This window comes from Pseudorasbora parva, chromosome 6, assembly GCF_024679245.1.
Source record: "Pseudorasbora parva isolate DD20220531a chromosome 6, ASM2467924v1, whole genome shotgun sequence".
Lineage (NCBI taxonomy): Eukaryota > Metazoa > Chordata > Actinopteri > Cypriniformes > Gobionidae > Pseudorasbora > Pseudorasbora parva.
Window position 1 is genome coordinate 42,490,404 of NC_090177.1, and position 25,091 is coordinate 42,515,494.

General features: G+C 40.7%; 1 protein-coding gene across 1 annotated transcript in view; it reads right to left on the reverse strand.

Annotated features, from left to right (window-relative positions):
* Positions 1 to 8,981, reverse strand: part of LOC137079431 (EMILIN-3) — a 47,357-nt gene extending 38,376 nt beyond the window's left edge. Inside the window, exon 1 of the mRNA XM_067447386.1 lies at positions 8,476 to 8,981. Coding sequence (XP_067303487.1) covers positions 8,476 to 8,630 — 155 coding nt within the window. The 5' untranslated portion in view covers positions 8,631 to 8,981. The remainder of the gene's footprint in view (positions 1 to 8,475) is intronic.
* Positions 8,982 to 25,091: the final 16,110 nt, after the last annotated feature.

Here is a 25,091-nt window from a genome sequence, read left to right on the forward strand (position 1 = left end):
ACATCTGATTCTCCACCCCGGGGGAAGAAGCCGCTTCGCGGGCTTCCACACGAGGTGGGAGAATCTCTGAACTATCAGCGGAAGATTGAGAAAGTGCCTCGGCAGTCTCAATCTCCGCTGATACGTCCAGCTGCGAGCCCCATGATCTGCGACGCCGCGCCGCCTCAGCGGACGCAGGCCCAGAACCACGGGGCTCGCGTGGTTGGCCGGCCTCGTCAAAGACCGCCAACCGAGACCTCAGCACCCTGAGCGTCAGCAGCTCGCAGTGGCTGCAGGCGGCTCCCTCGAGAGCCGCCTGAGCATGCTGAACGCCCAGGCACTGTACACAAAGAGAGTGCGTGTCCGTTCCCGAGATGTAGCGGGGACACGGATGCACGCACCTCTTAAACTCAGAACTAGACATATTATCTTCGTTCTTAGGTCTCTTTTTTACTGAATATATATATATATATATATATATATATATATATTTATATGGGACAGACAACAATAAATAGACAGACAATGTTCAAACACACACAGAGCGTTATGCTGAAGAGCGATAACTGACGCTACTATGCGCCGGGCTCCCCTTTATAGCTTCCGGGTATGCCGTCACATCTACGTCATGACGTAGGACCAATAAGGATTGGACTAGTTTCATTCATACTTCAGACGCGTTCATGCTAAGGGAGTATCCCCAAATCGTCGTTCCGACACAGTGCGAAGTTCCCTCGATATAGGGAACTAAAGTTAATGTAATAATCAGTTAAAAGTAAAGAAAGCAAACGCCTTTAAGGTGTTGTTGATTATTAACTTTTTTTTTTTACTTTAGTTAGTGTGTAATGTTGCTGTTTGAGCATACATCTGCAAAGTTACGACGCTTTTGAAGTTCAAAGCAAAAGGAGATGTTTTATTTTAAAGAAATAACTTTTTAAGGACTACAACAAACAGCTGGTAGGAACTACAACAAGCTTCTTCACAGGTTAGTGACATCACTAACCCTAAAATGTACATGAACCCCGCCCCCAGGAACACGCAACAAAGGCCATGTTAAGAAGAAGAAGAGTTGTTGTAGTCGAGCATTTGGGAGTTGCTCAAGTTGTCACTTCCATCTTATATTGCAATACATTTATTGCAATACGATACACACTCAAATGCAACAGCATGTCATAAAACCAAAATGACAACATAAGTTTGTCATGGAAATTCTCAATACGAAAATCTGACTTCACCTCGGACAATTCAAAATAACTCCCAGTTGTTAATATTATGCTACAGTATCTTGAGGTAATTCTCTTCTCGAATACATCTAATACAAGTCAATACTTTGAGGTAATTTGCCTCCCAAGGTGACGGCGTCCCGTCGAGAAGCTACTATCACTAACGTTACCTCAAACACACGTGAGCACACAGGTCTTTAGCATCTATACACTCTCATCATCCTTCTCAGGCGTATACACTGGTCTCTGCAGGATCCTTCATACTAACATATTACAGCCTCACCCTGAGAACGGCTCTATAGTCTTCCAACACTATCACTGTCTCTGCTGTGATCTCTTGAGCGCAGACTCTTTAGTACAGTTGGAAGCAAAGTCAGAACGAGCTCCTCCTGTTTGTAGCTTTGTCTATTCTAGCTTTTTTATAGCTTTTTACTACTTTTATTTTGTTCATTATATGTTTTAGTATAGTGCTGCCCTACCATATTTTTATTCTATCCTATGGGTATGGACTTTTTTTGACTGAAGAACAACCATGGACTTGTTTTTACGAGGGATCAGCAGTTCGCTCTCAGGACTTTGGCCAGAGCTGGTGTTGTCCCCTTTCTATCTCAAGAGGTGAGAGGACCTGTTGGGGATGTCGAGCGAGCGCTAAGCTAAAATCTAGGTGCATGGATAAATGGTAAAGATTTAAGCCATTTGTCCCGTTGGTGCTAATGGGGAATGTCAACTCACTGGCTAACAAAATCGATGACCTGGCTGCATTAGTGAAGAATGTAAAGATCTACAGGGAATGCAGTTAGCTGTGTTTCACTGAGACATGGTTAAGCACCAACTATGCTAACATGGATTTACCCGGCTTCACTACAGACAGAGTCATGAAGGTGTGTGGGAAACGTAAAAGTGGGGGGTTGCAATGTTTATTACCAATAGATGGTGTAATCCTGGGCATGTTACGTTGAAGATGACAACCTGTAGTAGGGACACTGAGCTGTTGGCTGTAAGTCGCCGCCCTCATTACATACCTAGAGAGTTTTTGCAAACTATTGGGGTTTGTGTCGACATCCCCCCGCGAGCACAAGCTGTAAGGTCATTCACTCGCGAGACTGCAGACGCAGCACCCAGATGCCTTCATGTTTATTTCTGGGGATTTTAATCATGTCACACTGGACTCCTCTCTCTCTCTGTCTGCTTTTTTGTTAATATGTTGACTATCCCACCAGGGGAAATAGGACTATTGAACTACTGTATGCTAATGTTAAGGATGCATACACTGCCATTCCTCTGCCGCCATTTTGGAGATCATACCACAATCTGGTTTTGCTCAAGTCTCATTACAAGCCCAAAGTTATGAGGCTACCCATCACTAAACGTTCTTTTAGGAAGTGGTCTCCTGAGTGGTCTCCCTGCGTGACTGTTTTCGGTGTACGGACTGGGGAAGCCTGCAGGAGTCGTATGGGGAGGATATTATGGGTATCACTAGTTGCGTAAATGACTACATGAACTTCTGTATGGACATTGTTGTTCCCACTAGATCTGTACGCTGATTTTGCCAATGAGAAGCCCTGGATTACCAGTAACTTTAAAGACCTACTCAACCAGAAGAAGAGGGCTTTTATGAAGGGTGACCAGGTAGAGCTAAGACGCATACAAAGGGAACTCAAAGTCCAGCTCAAAGAGGCTTAAGATACTTATAGCAGGAAAGTTGAGCAGAAGTTGCAGCAAAATGGTATGAGGGAAGTGTGGGAGGGCATGAAGACCATTACAGGATGCCGCTTAAAGCGTGGGAACATTGTGGATGGGGATGTGGGGAGGGCCAACTAATTTAATAACAATTTAATAACCCCCTGCTGCTGCTACTGAGGCATGTACTGCTGCAATCCATGTGCCCCCCCTGAGTAGCACCAATATCACTGGATGTGAGATTAACACCCCCCTTTCACCACCCATCATCACAGCAGCTCAAGTGAGTGGGGAGTTGAGGAGGCTCCGCCTCAATAAAGCTGCTGGCCCAGACGGAGTATGTCCAAGACTACTCAACACCTGTGCTACAGAGCTTGGCCCTCTACAACATATCTTTAATCTGAGTCTGCGTTTAGGGAGGGTTCTTGTGCTGTGGAAGACATCCTGCCTCGTCCCGGTCCAGAAGATGCCACACTCAAGGATCCAAATGATTTCAGGCCAGTCTAAAATCAATGCTACTCTACCTTAGACCACAGGTTCATCATGCACTCGACCCTCTGCAGTTTGCATACCAGGAGAGGGTGATGGTGGGGGTGGACGAAGTCATCCTCTACGTGCTTCATCGGTCGCACTTGGACAGGTGTGGTAGCATTGTGAGATTCATGTTTTTTGATTTCTCCAGTGCATCCAATACCTCTCTATTGAAAGAGAAACTGACTGAGATGGGTGTGGACTTCTAGTTCGACCTCATTAAGTGGATTATAAACTATCTTACTGAGATATTTAGTATGTTTGACTGAGGGACTGCACCTCTGAGACTGTTATCAGCAGCATGGGGTACCAAAGGGGACAGTGCTCTCCCCAGTCCTGTTTACTTTGTGCACCTCTGATTTAAAGTACAACTCGGAATCGTGTCACGTGCAGAAATTTTCTGATGACTGCCATCGTGGGGTGTATAAAGAATGGAGATGAGGGAGAGTATCGGAGCCTAATTGAGGACTTTGTTAGGTGGTGTAGTTCTGCTTAACGCTTCAAAAACTATGGAAATGGTGGTCGACCTCCGGAGGCATAGGCCCCACCTGCAATCTGTATCCATTGAAGGTGCTTGTGTGGAGGTGGTTCAGACCTATAAATATCTGGGTCTGCAGTTGGACGACAAACTGGATTGTTCCAAAAATACTGATGTCCTCTACAGAAGGGACGTGTCGACTCTATTTCCTAAAGCTTGGGACATACTCTGCAAGAACAAAGAAATTTGTTAGTTTTCTCGAGGTGGCAAGAACAAGAACAAAGTTTGTTCTGGCCAGTACATTCCATACTTCCCAAGAAAAGCAGGTGCTGATCATCTGCGTTTCTCCAAATTAACCCCGACCCTACTTTAAATGTCTGACCAATCACACAATAGTTCTCGGACACCTGCAAAAATAAAAGGTCCTGCTCAGGCGATGTGTCGAGAAAAAGCTGCAAGAACTCCCAAACCAGGGCTGCGAGAACAAAATTACGTCATTTTGTTCTCGCAGCCCTGGGAGTGAGAACTTTTTTCTCTGTTCTTGTGGAGTATGTTGTAGCCTTTAGAAGGCTGGGGTCCTTTATCTGTAAAAAACTGCAGCAGATGTTTTACCAGACCGTCATCGCTAGTGTCCTCTTCTATGCTGTGGTATGCTGGGGGGGCAGCATTAAGAAGAGGGACGCCGCACGGCTTGACAAACTGGTGAAGAAGGCTGGTTCTGTGTTGAACTTGACTCCTTAACAACTGTGGCAGAGAGGAGGACCCTTAGCAAGTTTTTGTCCATTGTGGACAATGTCCATCACTGCATAACACCATTTCTAAGCAGAAGAGCACCTTCAGCCACAGGATGCTTTCCCTGTCCTGTTCTACAGACAGACTGAGGACATTTGTTGGCTGCTTGTCTTGTTTATGTTTTTTTTACTGTTTTAATTGTTACTCCTGGAAACCTAAAGCTCCCTATTGGATCTATAAAATCTCTATCTATCTATCTATCTATCTATCTATCTATCTATCTATCTATCTATCTATCTATCTATCTATCTATCTATCTATCTATCTATCTATCTATCTATCTATCTATCTATCTATCTATCCATCCATCCATCCATCCATCCATCCATCCATCCATCCATCCATCCATCCATCCACCCCCCCCCCCCCCCCGCCCACCATGATTTTGATTTATCATGATTTATCATGATTTTAAATGATAAAATAAATGGTTTTAACTGTAATTATTATTATATTATAAACCTTTAAATTATATGGTGCTGTCTTGAAAACCTAAAACGTTGCTGATGTATTTTTTTACGGTAAAGTTCTGGCAACCGAAGCTGACGTTTTTTTACCGTAGATTGTACAGGGATTTTATACAGTATATCATATGACTTCTATTAGTGTTAAGCGTCTTTTGGGGTAAGTCTGCAGGGTCTTTGACCTGAAAATCTGTGTTTTTCTGTAGTTTCATGTTAAATAACCGTTTAACCACTTCTGAGGCCATTATTATTCTGAGGTCCTTCGGATGAGACGTTAAACCGAGGTCCTGACTCTCTGTGGTCATTAAAAATCCCATGGCACTTCTCGTAAAAAGAGTAGGGGTGTCACCCCAGTGTCCTGGCCAAATTCCCTCGATTGGCCCTTACCAATCATGGCCTCCTAATAATCCCCATCCACTGAATTGGGTCTATCACCCTCTCTCCTCTCCACCTGTCGCTCGTGTGTTGTGAGCACTGGCGCCGTTGTACTGTGGCTGCCGTCCAAGTGGATGCTGCACACTGGTGGTGGTTGAGGAGAGACCCCTGACATGAGTGTGAAGCCCTTTGGGTGTACAGTAGTACATATGAAAGCACTATATAAATGCCTCATTCATTCATTCATTATATTAAAAAATTCCGAAAGTTAAAACCTTAATTAAACTAAACTACACTAAACTAACTAACTGTTCTCTCCTCATCAGCAGATATTCTCTGCTCTGTGTGTCTTACAACAGTTCCCACAAGAGCGATTTATAGATTATCATGACAGAGAATGCTAATCCATGACTTGAGGACCGTTAACTCCACATCAGCTCCATACATTCATCAACTATACATTCAGAAACGTCTCATTCTACATGTTGTCACTTCTTCGCAAGTCTCTTCATCATTGTCCGACTCCGGTTTGACATAAAAGGTTGAACAGTTTTGGACATGTTCAGTGTGTGTGTGTGTGTGTGTGTGTGTGTGTGTGTGTGTGTGTGTGTGTGTGTGCGTGTGCGTGTGTGTGAGAGAGAGAGAGAGAGAGAGAGAGAGAGAGAGAGAGAGAGAGAGAGAGAGAGAGAGAGAGAGAGAGAGAGAGAGAGAGCTTTTGAAAGCTCCACCCTCTTCTAAAATGAGTGTGGGGAGCAGCAGCTCATTTGTTTTTAAAGGGACACACCAAAAAATTGCAATGACAATTTTAACATGCTATAAAAAGGATCTGGGTATTTTGAGCTAAAACTTCACATACACACTCAGGGGACACCAGAGACTTAATTTACATTGTGTAATAAGGGGTTATAATAGGATAGTTCAAAATCACTCATTGGTTGCTTACTGGTTAGTGTTTTGATCATCGGAAAGTTTGGAGTGTGTAGCTCAGAAATTATTATAATACAAATAAGTTAATATCATCAAAATGTCAAATAGACAGTCAAAAATATTTCATTTCAACAAAGCTATATATGTAACAGAATAATATACTAGGCTGTATTTAGGGTCGTGCAGAAACTTGTGAAATATGCTCTTGTTTAGTTTAGTGACGTAATTTTATGTTGTGGGAAAACTGAAGTTGTATGATCAGTGTCGGTCACAGCGCCTTTTAATTGGTGTTTTGGATCTGGATTTTGGATCTTAATTTACAATTTAAGCACTGCAACAGTATACTGTATCATCAAGTGTACTGTTTATTTAGGGATCATTCCAAATACCTGGAATGGTGACAAAACAGTTTCAGAAGCTGTCTGAAACATTAAGGAAGCTTTGAGAATGGCAAAAAATTATCAAACTATATATTAGGTGGCCTTAACTGCTACATACTAAACCATTTGATAAAATGAATGTGCATACTGTACGTGTTAGTGCATTGTAATTAAATTGAAGGACTTTAATTATGAAAAATTGTGGTTCCACCATTAACTTCCTCACCCCAAAACCTACTCCTATATTTACTCCTTCACCTATCCAAACCTCAAACTCATTAGCAAAAAATAAATGTGGGAATTTGGGAATGAGGGAAGTGTAGTTAGTAAACCCATTGTCATGTAGGTATTTATTATTAGTACATGGGCGTTGGAACCATTGTGTGTGTGTGGGACAAGACCCACCCACTCTTTAAGACCAATGATATTGGACCCACTCACTTTTATCGTCTCTAATTCAGCACATGTCTGCTTACCTTGACTACCCCTTAACCAAGAAACTTTTTAAGAAACTTATTATTAAACAACGCTTTGTAAAACGCTTTATTTTCCCCTTTTCTAATATTTTCTCTTTTTTTATTGAAAATAAATACCTTTCCGATCTGATATGTGATGGGGAAAGGGAGTAGAGCGAGTGTGGCAAAAGGCGGATCTGAACCTATGCTCGATATGCGTCAAAACTTGATGTCATGCATCTTACCTCTACTCTATAACAACAGAAAAAATGTAATAAACCCATGTATTAGTACATAGTATTTGGGCCACCCAATATAAAATGTGACCACTTTGTTTGTTGATGTTGTTAAAATGAATATGAAAAAAGAGAATAGTGTCAATTTTAAGCTCTGTGATGATTGACATCATTTTAGAAATGTTTGTAGGCTATCTTATCTTCTTTTTTTATCAGTTCATTAAAAGTCCTGAGGTGAGACTAATTACAAAATTACAAATTCTGTAACTACAAACATTAGAAGTAGCCTCCCAATGAATTTGAGCTCCAAAACTACAAAGTGTACAGTAATTAAAAGAATCAGAAAATGTTGCAGATGAAGCACGTAAAACTGCAGGACGCTGCTGTCCTGTCACTGCTTGACATTTCATTACTTGCACATACATACTAATGCTTGATAAAATGGGCTCTTGTGCTGCACACACAAACACACACACACACAAACACACACACACACACAAACACACACACACACACACACACACACACACACACGCACACACACACACACACACACACACACACACACACACACACACACACACACACACACACACACACACACACACACACACACACACACACACACACACACATTATGGGGACTCTCCATAGACATAATGGTCTATATACCGTACAAACCATATTTTCTATCCCCCTACACTGCCCCTGTCCCTAAACCTACCCATTAAAGGAAACTGCACGGTTCACTTTCTCCAAAAAAACTCATCCTGTATGATTTATAAGCATTTTGAAAAGTGGGGACATGGCCAAATGTCTTCATATGTCCCCCTCTCCTGTAATACCTGTGTCATACCCATGTCATTATACACATTTGTGTCCTGATATGTCACAAAACACACACACACATACACACACACACACACAAAGACATCTATCTTTACTGTTTACTTACTTATGGTGACCCATTGGTTTTCCAGGGTTGTATTGCGGGACGCTCCCAGACTTGTGTAGATTGTATCTGTATGGACTTCCATAGAGAGTTCCTTTGGCATCCACTGAAGTCAGTAGCAGCGTGAGTAACAGAAGACCCCCGCACGTGAAAATCATCTTTAAGCAGCAGAGCAAAGGTGGACAAAAACACTTGCAGAAAAAACTATCAAGTGGAGGAACACAGAGAAAGTGAATAGAAAGCAAAAGTTGGGGAGGATAAGCAGATGGGGGGGAGCTGCAGAGTCCGGAGGTTGTGAAGTGTTGCTTGTTTTCCTTGCTGAGTCCCACAAGGTTTCTCTGGAGCACTGACTTCAGTTGTTGGCGGGCAAGCAGTGCTGCAGTCGAAACATCTGCTGTTCTGGCACCATCCTGCCCACTTCACCGCTCACACGAGAGAGAGAGAGACAGGCAGACAGAGGAGAAAGTGAAGAGGAAAGACAAGGCAGCGGTAGCAGAATACTAAAGCAGGAGTGGCTGCGAGCGCTCAGATCCCTCTGTCAACATTCGGCCGCGTGAGCTCGACCCGGCAGCTGCAGCTCTGAGGGGGCCGCGGTCGGGACGACGGCATTTGCATATCCCTCCCCAAACTCCCCAAACTCCTGCCTGAAATGAGACCCAGCAGGCGACAGCAGGGGTGAACCCGTTCACTTTATGTTACTCTCAAGACAGAACCCACGAACTGCTCAAAAACAAGAGCGCATTTAGAAAAATTAGCCCGTTTATTACAGAGCAGCTTTAAATCTGTGGATCAAGAGTAAAAGAAGGCTGGGATTAGGAACATTTTCCTTGGGTTCCTCTGTGCCAAATCCACACCCCCCTTCATTGACCTCAGGCCATAACCTTCTCACGTGCCTGCAGCTATAAATCTATTTCTTGTGCTCTGTGATTTTCCTCAATTTCTGCAGTAAAATGCGAGCAGGCTCCATCTCCGCATCTCTAAATGTGAGCAAAAGCCAAATGTTTGTCAAATGCAACTTTATGCTTTTCTATTTTTTGTTTTTTATTATAATCCTCCTTGTCACTGCATCTAATATGACTAATTTGCATTGGCCTACTAACTTAAATCTGCATGTTGTCATACACTTTTAATATATAATAAGAGAAGACTTGAATTGTGTATCAAGTGTACAAAGTTGATGTGTCCATGGAAAAATGGACAAGCGTAAGGATTTGAGCGAGTTTGGCCAAATTGTGACGGCTAGACGACTGGGTCAGAGCGTCTCCAAAACTGCAGCTCTTGTGGGCTGTTCCCGGTCTGCAGTGGTCAGTATCTGTCAAAAGTGCTCCAAGAGGAACAGTGGAGAACCGGCCACAGGGTCATGGGCGGCCAAGGCTCATTGATGCACGTGGGGAGTGAAGGCTGGCCCGTGAGGTCCGATCAAACAGATGAGCTACTGGAGCTCAAACTGCTCCAGAAGTTAATGCTGGTTCTGATAGAAAGCTGTCAGAATACACAGAGCATCCCAGTTTGTTATGTTTTGTTCTGCACAGACTAGTCAGGGTGCCCATGACCCCCGTCCACCGCCGAAAGTGCCAACAGTGGGCACATGAACTGGGCACATCAGAACTGGACCACAAAGCAATGGAAGACATTGGCCTGATCTTGATGAATCACGTTGTCCTTCACAACATATTGCACCAGGATGCACTATGGGAAGAAGGAGGAGGTTTCTGCTTGGTTACAAACATTCTTCCAAATATATTTCTCTGTTAAAACAGCAAGAAGACCAAACTCAACAGCAGGAACTGCTTTGGTAAGAATAATGGCATAAACACATTCATGAGGACGGGATTTGGAGCTGGTCTCCATTGATCGATCAGTGTCCAACCAACTGCTGATATCTTGGTGATCCTGACTCAATTTATCCGCTAATATTCAGTTATCTTTCGGTATTGTTATAGTTTTTGGTGTGAGTGTGTCTTCACGGTACTTTACACGACAGCGGTGTACTAAATTTTGCATACAGATGACAAGATCACCAAGATATCCCCGGCTTAATCCCTTATCCTAGTTTTGTGCAATGGCCCCAGATCAGGAGTATTTCCTCATCCAATAACAGCTGCTCAATGTTTACTACACCCTGAGGAAAAGCACTTCTCGCATAGGTGTCAGGAGATCATATTTACAATGTCATGTTTGCTTTTCATTCACACATAATTATCTAAAGCAAAGAGCGCCGAGCTGTCTTATTTGCAGAACGTTTCTTGCAAGAACGCACCATTGTTTTACTCATTGGTTTCATAGTTCATAGTCAGTCAGCAAAACAACAGAACAAATTTTTATCAGAAAGTTGAAGAATTACGAAACTTGAGTCGATGCATATTTACTCTAATATGTCTGCTTGACATTGTAAAAAAAGCGGCATGTAAAAATCCTTGTAAAAAATAAGTGTGTGTATTTTTTATTGAATATGCAATTGTAGTGTTCTTCAAATCTTAAAAAAACTACTTAATGTTAATAATGAACAAGTACGCTGCCCTGTTAAAATGTCAGTGTTTTGAGTTACATAACTAGCCTGAGAAGCCAGATCCACATCAAGATATGTTTGGTCTGGAAACTCACCATTGACGGCTCAATCCGAGGGGCGGATAAACGGTTGTCTTTCAAACTCCCTCTGCACGCGATAGGATAGCGCTACAACCAACCAGAGCAACGAAGGTGAAGCAGAGCTCGCTGACAGATTAAACATTCGCCGTATCCGGTCGGCTAAACTCCGAACACATCTTCCCTTTTTAAGAATGACTTCAGTGCCGCTCTTTGTTCTTTTCTCAGAGAAAAGCTTAACTCCAAGTCTTCCAGAGTCGCGGTCAAAACTGATTCGAAAGACCGCCGCAGTTCGCCAGTTTCTGTGTTTACTAGAAGCACGCAAACGCAACTCGGCCGTCGTCATTATGGCCCCGCCCACCGACTCTATACACGATGTGATTGGCCGTCCAGAGTGAGGGGAATACAGCTCAGAAGGGTATTGAGAGTTGCTAGACAACACTTGCGGGCAGATTAAATTTGCTGCCGCTAGGGTGCATTTAGATTTCTAGGCTAATACATAACTACATTTTCTTTCTTTTTTTTTACAGTGCATAGTGTAATAGGGAGGACATGGTATGTTTTACACTATTAAGTATATAAGTCTTCTAAAAAATTAGGACAAGAGTGAAAAGTTTATGATGATACTTTGTTCTTGGAGATGCTTTTTTCTGATGTCCCTCCTAGCAAGTCACGTAATTTAGGACATGCGCTTGCATACGCAAGATTTTAAATGGCAATTATCAACAATGAAACTAATATAACAGTTTTTACATTTAAAAAAAAAAAACTGTATCACAATAAACTGTATTATAAAAGTAAAAGTAAATGCAGCCCATATACTAATACTCAAAATTACTAATTTAGAAATATTTTAATTTAAACTTAGGTTGAGAAAACATGGTCATTTGTCTGTCTAGCACTTCAAAATTATATTTCTATGTTTTTAAAATGATTTTGACATACTATTGTGTTTTTGTAAATGTGGTACATCTATACATGATAACCTTTAAAGTTGATAAACACTTCATGGCAGACTGTAGGAATGACCCTCCTGCATCCCTTTGTGATACTCAATGATAAGAAACAGCAAACATTCAGTCTATGAATTTAAATCTTTCCATTTAATTGTGTTCAGTCATTTTATTATTTAGTTCTCCTCACCCCCCATGAGCCATGAAACATCTGTGAATAGTTTCAGATAAGCACACTTATCTCTACTGCCAAATCGCTTCCATGCATAGGAGAGAAATGTACTTTCATTAACATATTTGCTCTGTATTGTTCGCCACATGAAAATGTTAATACATTGCAGGCTTGTAGTAAACTCGCATGGTCACTGTTTTCTCTCTGCAGCGAGGGATTTCATTTAATGCAATAACCTCCGAGCTGCAGTGTAATTTTTTTAACTGAGCGTCTCTGCGGATTCTTGAAATGTGTCCCGAACTGACAAGTTGTTAAAAGTACCCCAGATTTATAGAGAATGTGTAAAACATGACCTAGAAACACAATGCACACACACACACACACACACTACAAGCACACCACTGCCCTATGTAGTGAGAAACCGAAGAGTGAGATATTATAAGGAAAATGATACTGATACCTTTCTCTGCAGAAATTAGGCCCATTTCTCCCCAAAAGTCTTTTTTACTCTCGTTTCTTTACAGCAGTTGTTTTGAAACAACCTTTGGAAGAACTCCAGAGAAATGACAGAAGCTATTTAACAAAACAGTTGCTGGCCAAATTTTTCTAATGGTGACCTGCTCCCCATCAAAATAAATAAAAGCTGAGAAGACATGACAACTATATTGGTTTAATAATGTGGGCATGTTGACAGATCCAGTCATAATATGTTAAATCAACAGTTAAATTGCCCGTGTACACACAACAGAGGTGGAGATCTGCGATAGCTGCAGAGAGCTGGCTGTTAGTATTTCATCTTAATGATTCGTGATCCTTCAGTTCGATAAAATACTAAGATAAAATCTGTATAATGTACCTAAGTCTGTCTGGATCAAAGTGCCCATCGAAAAATAGGTACATTTTTATATTATATCTACTTAAACTCCAAGACCATTTTCTAGGATTTCCGCCTGGATTTGGCCGACCCAAATTAAAAAGCCTCCCATACACACATACAGTGGTCTAGGTTCAAAATGTTGGTGTAATTTTACAGGAAACACTTTAAAGTTACATAAAACACTGCTAAAAGTGATAAACATGTAAGTATATGTTGTCTAAGCTGTAATAACCCCCCAAAAAGGCACTTTTTTGATATATTTTTTTATATAAAATCATTTTTGAAAGTGTGTAACTCAGGCCCTGTGTGCTCTAGGACCCTGCAGACAGTTTGGGCTGTTTCCACTAAATTCCAGAAAATAGGGGGAAAAAGAAGTTTGTCTGTGTCATGTTGCATGCCAGATTTACTCAAATGGGTCTGAGGGGATGACCCCCTCCCCCCCCCCCTCACCCAATATCCCAGTGTCATTAAATTAATTATATATGCTGGAAGCAGCCCAAACTGTCTGCAGGGTCCTAGAGCACACAGGGACTCTGCAGAAAGTTGTTTTTATTTCTATCTGGCCTTTTCTCTGATCTGTATCATCATGCCATGATCTAAATATAGGTCTAAATGTAATGCAACACTTTTCATGATTAGTTAACCATGAGAGCTGTAATTGTAAAAACGAGCTAAAGGAGAGAGTAATACTGTTTCAAATGCATAGATGTTAGCCAATCACAGCAGTGGGTGTTTATACTGAAGTCTCACAGCAGTACTATGATATATCATATATCTCTCAGTACTGTGATAGTACTTCTCTCATCAGAGTTACAAATGATTTACTCTTATCATCTGATCGTGGTTGTATCTCTCTATTAGTGTTACTCGATCTTAGCGCTGCATTCGATACTATCGATCACAATATTCTTTTGATTAGACTCGGAAATTATGTTGGCGTTAGTGGAACTGCTTTGGCATGGTTTAAATCGTCCTTATCTGACCGTTATCAGTTTGTAGTAAATGAAGAGATGTCACACCGATCACAGGTTCAGTATGGGGTACCGCAAGGCTCAGTGTTAGGACCGCTGCTCTTCACCCTGTATATGCTACCACTGGGAGATATCATTAGGAAACATGGCGTTAGTTTTCATTGTTATGCTGACGATACTCAGCTCTATATTTCCTCACGCCCTGACGAAACTTACCAATTCACAAGATTAACGGAATGCATAGCTGATATAAAAAATTGGATGAATAGTAATTTCCTGCAACTTAATTCAGATAAAACTGAATTTTTCATTATTGGACAGAAAAGCTCCACAAGTAGTAACCGAGAATACTCTCTAACACTTGATGACTGCTCTGTCAAGCCCTCGTCGTCAGTGAGGAACCTGGGTGTGCTCTTTGATGCCAATCTTTCATTTGAAAGCCACGTTTTTAGCATCTGTAAAACCGCATTCTATCATCTTAAAAATATATCTAAATTACGGCACATGCTTTCAATGCAAAATGCTGAATGATCTACTGGGTGGTTGCCCTTAAAGGGGTCATGAAGAAATGCATTTTTTTGAATCATTTTATGATAGCCTGACGTGGTCATTCTCAATTCTAGTCAGAATATGAGACTGAAACTGCTCCATTGGGCTGTGGTTGTGGGGCGTGTTTCAACCAAACCAGGAAAGACATCAATTGGACAGACCAACAACCAATCAGAGCAACGAAGCGACTCATTGTCAAATGTCAACAGAGCTCAACTGCACTGTGTTGCCAAATCCGCGTTTTTTTTCCGCGAGTTGTTTTCTATGTCCGCGGGTTGAAGCAACTATTATGTGATATATAAACCCATGAGTGTGAATTTTAGCAGCAACCTTGCCAAAATAACACACATTTTACCCCCAAACGCCATTTTTCCCCGGAGAACCCCCGAGAAGCTATTGTTTAGGGCTAGTAGTTGGCGGGTTTTGTTGTAAAAACTTGGCAACCCTGTCTGCATGCGCGCTGAAATCAGGCTGGAATACACGATCTTTGCCGGTGTTGTAAAAAAATAAAAGAGTACTTACCCAACATGATCATCATTTCTGAGAGAAATAGTGAAGGTGAATGCAGATACAAACAAGACAAATATAACCCAAGCCCCTTTGATGACGTGATGATTACGTTATTGTTGATCATCTGTCCGTCATCGTCTAAAGCCCGCCCAGATGATTTCATTGGTCCGAACAGTTTCTGTTCGGAGATAGTTACTCCTCTATGGATCAAGGCCAGACTGAACTGCTCGACCTAAAAAAATGGTGGGTGGGGCTAAATTCGCCTGGCATCCAGGATAAATTTATGATGTTTCCTGGGGTGCACTTATAATGATAGAATGCTTTTGACAGCAAAACTCGTCATAATTTATGAATAAAAGGTGTTTTTCCTAACCTAATTTTAGCCTCTGCTCTGAATGCTTTTAAGGGGCGTGTCTGCTGTGAGAGTTCAATTTAAAAGCCCACTGCTGTGATTGGCTGCTGTAAGAGTTCAATGTAAACGCCTACTGCTGTGATTGGCTGCTGTAAGAGTTCAATGTAAACGCCTACTGCTGTGATTGGCTGCTGTAAGAGTTCAATTTAAACGCCCATGTGGTGTGACAGGCAGCGGGGTGAGGGACCGCGAGAGCGGGCCGGTGATTAATGTTCACGAGTGCCTGCTGCGTGGCACACCGGTCTCGTCTCGCGGCCATGTGACGGGAGCATAAAAGGAGAAGCAAGGGCCGAGGAAGACGAGAGAGGACCAGGCCTGGATTTTATGTTATGTTTTGTTTTACGTGTGTTTGTGTTAGTGGGCAGTCGTCCATGAGGGGCTGCCCACGGTTTTACTTTCGTTTTGTTTATTTATTTTGAATTAATAAATGTTGAACGTCTGCCGGTTCCCGCCTCCTTCCTTTCCAGCTACTAACTTCGTTACAGCCCACTGCTGTGATTGGCTGCTGTAAGAGTTCAATGTAAACGCCCACTTCTTGTGATTGGCTGCTGTAAGAGTTCAATGTAAACGCCCGCTGCTGTGATTGGCTGCTGTAAGAGTTCAATGTAAACGCCCACTGCTTGTGATTGGCTGCTGTAAGAGTTCAATGTAAACGCTCGCTGCTGTGATTGGCTGTTGTAAGAGTTCAATGTAAACGCCCGCTGCTGTGATTGGCTGCTGTAAGAGTTCAATGTAAACGCCCACTGCCGCGATTCACTCAAAAAAAATAATTCAATGGCTTAGTAAATATCACAGTAAAAATTAACTTTATTGACTTAATAAAATCTCTAAAGATCATTTATTTGATGCTTTGAGTTGAACATACCAAAATAATTGACAAAAGTCCAAAAGTTAATTTTGTCTAAAATTTACAGTTGTATTTAAGTATTTTTCACTAAAAGAATTTTGTATTTGAATCACCAATTATTTATTTAAAATATACTTTTCCCTGACTGGAAATTCTCAGCAATACCAATTATTTCTAAAAATAAATAAATAAATACAATTTTAAAAAAGGAGCATAATTGTGAGGACACTGCCTTTCCTAGTATTTTTGACAAAAAAGGTAGATTTGAACCCTAAAGTTAATAACTATTTTGATTCATATTAATTTAAGGTTAAAATAAAACCAAATAATGTGAATAATGTAACAAATTAGAGCATTTTTTGTAAGTTGGTCCAAAGTATATATTTTTTCATCTTATGGTTTTGGACCATTGATGGATGAGATGCTGCTGGTCTCTGCGACAATAACAGAAAGAGGCAGGGGGAATGGACATGTTTACCAGAGAGAACACAGATAATGTGCCATTTTTTACTATACGATTTCTGTAATCTGCAATTGCTGGAAAACAAACATTTTTAGCTGGCAAATGACATTAAAATTTCACTATAACCAGTAGATGTCTGCAGAGGACCACTCATGAGCTCCTTTGCCATTTACACTAACTCTTATAGTTCTTTTCACATGTTTTGCTTTTGGATTTATTATAAAATTACTATTGCAATTTTTATGTACTGAAGTATGAAATATAGCAAGTAAAGAAAAACTTTTACTTTAAAAAAAATTATAATAATTTAAAATAAGCCCAGATCCCAGCAGCCTAAGGGATTATGTTTCATATTTTAGTCAAATGTTTAATATATAAAATTACATTTTAAAATGAAAACAGTACACTGATGTATTTTTACAGTGCCTTCATGCATATGTGAAGTTCTAGTGGAAAACAACTGTGGTGTGAAGCCAGTAGAAATGTCTCACAGTGGATGGGAAACCGTCTTGTGTTCCTCCAGTCCTGCATTATGTAAACTGCATTTATGACAAATAAACTTCACCGATGTCCTGATAATAATCTATCAGTAAATGCACACACACCTTGTTCTCTGCTGCTGACTTTGGTGCTGCGCTGCAATGGGTCTGAAGGTGACAATACAAAAAAAGGCCACTGACTGTAAGTTGTTTATCTGTTTGAACCCATAAATACCTCAGCTTAGTCTAAACTTCTTGACAATACAGCTGAGGACAGAAGGTTTGTGACTTCCTCACACAGATCAGGAATGTTTAGAAGGTTTGGGAAGCACATACTTTAGAAGGGTGGGGAAGATTTATTTCCTCACACCTGGACTCAATGACTGCATTTCTTAGTTGATGAATAGCTGGACAGCTTTACCACTGTTAATTTGACATCTTGATCTTCAGCAGACACTGGCCTAAACCTCACCGAGTAAATATTCCAGGCTTAAAGAGTTGTGTGTCTTTTACCTGTCAAACTGTAAGAGAGAAAAATCTCTAAAGGCATGAAATCCCTTGTGAAAAAGAAGTGAGCTTAATTGTACTGAAGCGCGCATGTAGAAAACTTTAAATCTTATGTGCAAAACAAATAAAAAAATTGAATTTCCTATTAATATTCATTAAATAATATTCCATTTAATTGTACTTAAAGAGAGTATACGTTAAAACGTTATGTAATGATGTTGAAAAGTTTAAAAGTTTTCTAATTAAATTAAGTGTTTTGTTATGTTAAACACTCTTAAAAACACTCTGATGTCTTCTGGAACATACTTTCTTTTGTTTCTTTTGTTTTTGTTTTTTTACTGATGTTTTAACTGTTCAGTATGACAAGTTGATACATTTTACATGTACTAAATAGCTTGTTTATTATTGCAAATGTGTAATTGCAAATACATACAGGTAACAGATTCCATAGAAAGTATATAATATAAACTAGTAAATACAAAAGCAATAGAAATAATCATGAAATTACATTTTGAAGAGGCACTTAAGTCCTAATGTACTTCTTAATTCGGTAATTTAATATAATTCCAATTAACATGAAATGAAGTGTTTAACATTACATTCAGTTTACAGACCTGCTGTTTCTAATTTAAGTCTAAAACATTCAAACAGAGGTGCAAATAAATGATATAACCAAAGCACAAATAAAAATGTATTACCAGATATTTGGTATAGCAATATACTTGACATTTTCAGGTGATGAACAAAGAAAATATGACTACAGAAACAGAATATCAATTACAGAATATTAACAATGTCTCAAATTGTGCTCACATCTGTCCAAATGCCGAATCTGCAGACAAAAGTCAAAAATCTTAGTAGTACCATTTTTATCCTTTTTTTCCACCAAATGATCTGAGTTTGATTCATTAAGTCTGATTCATGATATAGCTATGTGCTTTTCTTATACAGTATCACTTTTATCACTTTTATCACTCTTAGGGAGTTTTAGAAAGAAAAAGAAAAACTTTGACAAAGTTAAGCTGAATTAAACTGAGAACTAAATTAAATCAGGGGGGAATTTAAATTAAATCCTCTGAGCAATGAAGGAACAGCTATCTAAGCGATTTCCTCTTGGGATGCATTTCTAATCAGCTAAAGAAGGGATTTAGTGTTTTACACTTTTTCTTTTAAAGGCAGAAAATGTTGCCAAACAGCCTGGCAAACCAGAGAAGCAACCGGAGATCATGTGCCAAATTCTCCATCACACAAACAAGAAGCATTCAGCATTTGAGTAGATCTCATATCACTGTAATGCAGAGAGAGACTAAACACACAGACACACACACACACACACACAAACACACACACACGTCGTGGTTCCATGTTTTATGGGGACTTTTCATAGGCGTAATGGATTTCATACTGTACAAACTGTACATCCTATCCCCCTACACTGCCCCTGCCCCTAAACCTACCCATCACACACACTGCCCCTAAACCTACCCATCACACACACTGCCCCTAAACCTACCCATCACACACACTGCCCCTAAACCTACCCATCACACACACTGCCCCTAAACCTACCCATCACACACACTGCCCCTAAACCTACCCATCACACACACTGCCCCTAAACCTACCCATCACACACACTGCCCCTAAACCTACCCATCACACACACTGCCCCTAACCCTACCCATCACAGGAAACATTCTGCATTTTTACTTTCTCAAAAAAACTCCTTCTGTGTGATTTATAAGATGTTTTCCTCATGGGGACCTAAAAATGTCCCCACAAGGACAAGGATTTCGGATATTGCCATCTTTGTGGGGACATTTTGTCCCCATAACGTAGGGATTACCAGGCACACACACACACACATATGTCTGATTTACTATCTTTGTGGGGACTCTTAGACGTAATGGTCTATATACTGCACAAACCGTATTTTCTATCCCCCTACACTCCCCCTGACCCTAAACCTACCCATCACACACACACACACACACACACACACACACACACACACACACACACACATGCACACATGCACACATGCACACATGCACACGCACACACACACACACACACACACACACACACACACACACACACACACACACACACTGCCCCTAAACCTACCCATCAAAGGAAATATTCTGCATTTTTACTTTCTCAAAAATCTCATCCTGTACGATTTATAAGCCTTTTGAAAAGTGGGGACCGCTTGCTGGTCCCCATAGGTGATCTCAGGTTTTAATATCCTTATGGGGACATTTGGTCCCCACAATGTAATATAAACAAGGGGCACACACACACACACACACACACACACACACACACACACACACACACACACACACACACACACAGTACCCTGTGTAAACTAAGCATCGGGACCTAATTACCCTTCTATCCTACACACACACACACACACACACACACACACACACACACACACACACACACTCACACCACACATCTCACTGCTACTGAAAATCCTGCAGTGATGTGCATGCAAGCTCAACACAGTGTTGCTCTTTATTGAACACTTTCTCACTGTTCAAACTCACTTATGTCCCCTGTTCATAGAGCAGCTGTGTGTGTGTGTGTGTGTGTGTGTGTGTGTGTGTGTGTGTGTGTGTGTGTGTGTGTGTGTGTGTGTGTGTGTGTGTGTGTGTGTGTGTGTGTGTGTGTGTGTGTGTGTGTACATCCATCTCTCAGCATGTGTACCAACACAATTGTTTGTGTGGCCCCATGGACAGCTGAGGCCTTGAGCTCTGTGATTGGGAGGGTGTGATTTGTATGATAAAAGCGACATCCGCTGTTTAGAAAAATGCATGTAATTATGCTTTTGGCCACATTTCTTTTATCTCAAAATCTTGCATGATTGCTGATACAATCCAACAGGCATCCTGTAGCACAAACAGTAGAGTAAAATAAAGGGATTGATGTATCTATCATGTATCTTATGGATTTGAACATAATAGGAACAGCCTTGCAGAGCAGCTCTGGCTTTTGCACAGGTACACATTCCCTGCTGAAAAACCCAGTTTAAACATGGTATAGTGTTGGTCTAACTGGTGGGACCAGCATACTCATGCTCTTCTCTAGCAGAACGGAGAGCCGGGGAAGCTGGTTTGCTATAGGCCAACTGCCTGTATGCAAGCAGCAACCTTAAAAAACTGGCTTAAAAACAACCCAAGTAGGGTTGAAAATGGACAAACCCAGAAATTGGGTTGTTTGAATGGTTCCCTTCACTGGGTTCAAACAACCCAATTTCTGGGTTTGTCCATTTTCAACCCAACTTGGGTTGTTTTTAACCCAGCATTTTTAAGAGTGAGTGTTTTGGGGACAAGCATTGTTTTTGCTTGCATATTTCTATATTTAGCACATTCAAGTTGTAAAGGAAAAATAAGATAAGGTTAAAAAATGATTAATTGAATCATGATTATAACTGTAATTTATGTAGCTCCCTCTGTTTAAAGTAGAGCTGTAGCTGATTGTTTGAGTTATGATAGCATTATTAATCAAAGGCACTGGTTAAATGTTTCAAAGGCTCAATGGTCTGTACTAGGGGTGACCCCTAATAGTCGAAGATTCGATGCATCGATATGCGGGACCCGATTCGACCACCGATCTCACGGTTGAATCTTCGCGGCTGTTATGAAACGAGAATCATACCATTTTGGCAATATGAGGGTGCTCAATATTAATGGGGTGTGTCTCAATCAGCTCCCTAGTCCACTAGTCAGGGCACTGATCAGGGAGTCAGCCCATTGACTTATGTCCTGATCAGTGCCCTGACTAGTGGACTAGGGAGCTGATTGAGACGCAGGCAGTGTTGCGCGATTGCAAGATGTGAAAATTCGAACACACACACTGGCGAACACACACACTGGCGGCGGCATTCGGCGCCTGTCCGCGGCGATTAAATTCATATTAGCCTCAAATCGTGAATGTACTGATTTCACCCTGTGCTACAAGATACCCTCATCGTCCAGCTTTTCTGTCAGAGGTCGATTCAAAATTGAGTTTGCGCGTATTACGTGCGCGTCTGGTGTGAGAAACGGCGCTGAGCTTCAGTCCGGTGTGCGACCCGCTTTAGGCACAATCGGCTTTAGAACGTGCATGTAAACTCACTCAGTGTTCTTTTCCTCTCTAGGCAGGTATTTTTTGGGGGGTTTATTTATCAAAATGTTCTTTTATATATTTGTGTGATGTTCTGTATTTCGATCGCAGCTTTAACATGTAATGAGAAAACGGTTTACGAATGTTTATCCACCACATTACCTTTTATTTAAACCTAAATAAGAAAGCCATTGTCAGTTCGTCTGTTTTGGTCACTTTATTAAAAGTTGTTGCAGTGTGCAGTGTGTAAAGGAAAATAAAAATAGTTTTACCCTTCTGCTGACTAGTGTCGTGCCCCTCCCAACCCATTCACACACACAGATGATTCGGCTATCGGTCGACCATAGAGAGATTCAACAATTCTGATTCCAATGTCTAAATCCTTAGTCGAGGACACCCCTAGTCTGTACACAAATCAGTTAAAAAGAGTTTATTACATAACAAAACATTTAGAAATATGAAAACCAAGAAAAATGCCCAATAAAAGCATAATCATTAGTGTGTGTTCAATAACGGGGGTTATGAGGATAGCTCTTTCAATGGGACAGTTAATATTAACAACTTTTAAATGAATATAAAAGTTGCTGATATATACGTATATTAATAATAATAATAATAATAATAATAATAATAGCGACAGCATGCATTTTTAGCAATTGCTGAAAGAGAGTGAATTAAACCAAAGTCAATGACCAAGGTCCAAATAAAGGAACACTGATCACCATAATGGTGACTTCAAACAGACTTCAGCAACCTTTGTACATGTACCATATGAAAGATATAAAGCCAAACTGGTTTGTAATAAGGGAATATTGAATAGGGTAATGCTGTTTTTGGAGTTGTTTAATCATCCTCTGGGAATACATTGATTTTATTTGCAGTTGATGTAATCTAAGGCTGTGTGGCTGTGGATTGCTTCACTGTTACTTTTATAGCATAAGACCCTATGAAACTGAGCTGTGTTTGTTTAACACTGAGGATTTTCTGCGTAAACATGTAACCAGCAACATGCATGTTTCTTTTTTTAAAATAGTTCATTGAAATTAATTGAAATTTTTCTTGGTATTTAACTACGAACACACACTAAGAAATGTGATATGTAACATAAGTTCTGTTGTGGTCTTGCTGGGATCAAACATGTGGATGTTTAGTGTCGCTTTTATAAAACAATGACTACAAAAAGGCAACTGCCAAATCAAGCAACTTCTACTGGTCAATCCTGTGGATTAAAGGGTCAAAGTTCACCAAACTTAAACCTGATGAGAAATTTAGGAAGGGGCATTTCACCAGAATTCCATTAATCAAAATTGCATGAATTCCCATTAGTTTATGGTGATTTTGACAATAAAATTTCACCAAACGAAGGTACATTTTAACATGCTTTTACTCTCATGGTCTTAAAAAAATTAAAATCCAGGGGTTTGACAATGAATCTGGAACACTGGCCAAAATAGTGCTGGCGGTTTCACTCTTATGTGCGGCCTGACCAATCTTCAGTGATTTTACATTCCATCAGTAAGAGCTGAGTGTGAAGTTTGACAGAGCAAAAGCACTGTATAACATAAATATAAAATATTGCAACCCATACAACATAATGGGAGGCACAGACAGAGTTCAAAAGAAGGTGTTTCGCTCACTCATCTGTGACCAGGACAGCAAGTGTTTGTGGTGTATCGAGAGCATTTGGGCAATGTGTAATAGGATGAACCACATCCAACAGGAGACACTGAAAACTGTCTGAAAGGGATGTCAAAGTGGAAACTCAAATTGTTAAAAGTCTGTTAAAAGCGCTATATAAATGCAGTCCATTTACCACCAATATACAGGAGCGTTTGAAAGCACACGGAAGTGTTTGAAAGTGTTTTGAAAGCAGGGGCGTTTGAAAGCACACAGAAGTGTTTGAAAGCACCAGCAGGTGTTGACCAGCGGACGGGTAGGCTGACTGACGCCTGCATTTATACGCTCTGTGTGTATCCGTGTAAGCGCTCTATAAAAAGCACCATAGATGTATATTTACAACATGTTTTTGAAGCACTAATCATTGTAGCCCATCACAGACATTTGATGAGCGTGTGAGCACAATGGCCTGTCAGAGGTGCTAACGATTCTGCTAAACAGGGCTCAAAGCGTGACATTTAAAAAATGTCAGTACCGATTTGATATTGCAGTCGGTACTTTTGACAACACTACTCATGTTAATGCCAAATATCCGTTTTACTGGTGCCTACAGTGCAAATCTTGGGCTGTGGACAATGTGAAACATGAATTGTCCTCTGATGAGTTCACCTTCACTGTCTTTCCCACATCTGTAGGAGTTACGGTGTGGAGAAGAGCCAAAGAGGCATTACATTCAATCTTTTGCTGCCCATAGTGAAGGACCCTGCTGTACTTGATGGGCACGCCACAGCCAAGCGCAACCAAACCATTCTGGAGGACCATGTTCAAACATTCACATGTTGTACCCTGAAGGGGGTGTCGTGTATCAGCATGAAAATGCACCTATACACACAGCAAGACTGGTGACCGAGTGGTTTGATGAGCATGAAAGTGAACATCTGCCATGGCCTGCACATCAACAGAGCTAAATATTTTTGGGGTATTTTGGAGGAGCCATGTAGTGACTTTTACCGTAGACACCACTGTTCTGAAAGAGGAACAGCTCAAAATCTCCCTGGCCATTGTGAAGGACTTGTATGTCATTCCCAAGATGAATAGATGCTTTACTGGCCACAAAAGGAGGTCCCACACCATACTAATGAATTATTGTTGGCTAAAACCAGGTTTTTCAGTTTCATTGTCCAACCCTTGTACATTTATTGAAGGTTTAGCACTCCAACCTTAATTGAAATTGTTTTAACAGTCTATTCACGAGTTCATGTGCCCATATAATCTCAGTGTAGGTGGTCAACAGATTTGGCTTGCTCTCTGCTATAGAGAGGGGATCAGAGAGGATATCTTCTCCTCAAGCTCTGATTGCCCCCCATAACACAGGCAAAATTGTACAAAAGGAGGAGGAGGGTTGCTGAAAAATTGACTACAAGAAGTTTTAAGAGGCTGGTTTTTATACATTGTTATTAATTGAAAGATTAGATTGATGTACTCCTCCTGAAATTACATTTAATAACTTCACACACACAACAATCAATCATGGTTAAAAAGTTCTTGTTTTATAACTGA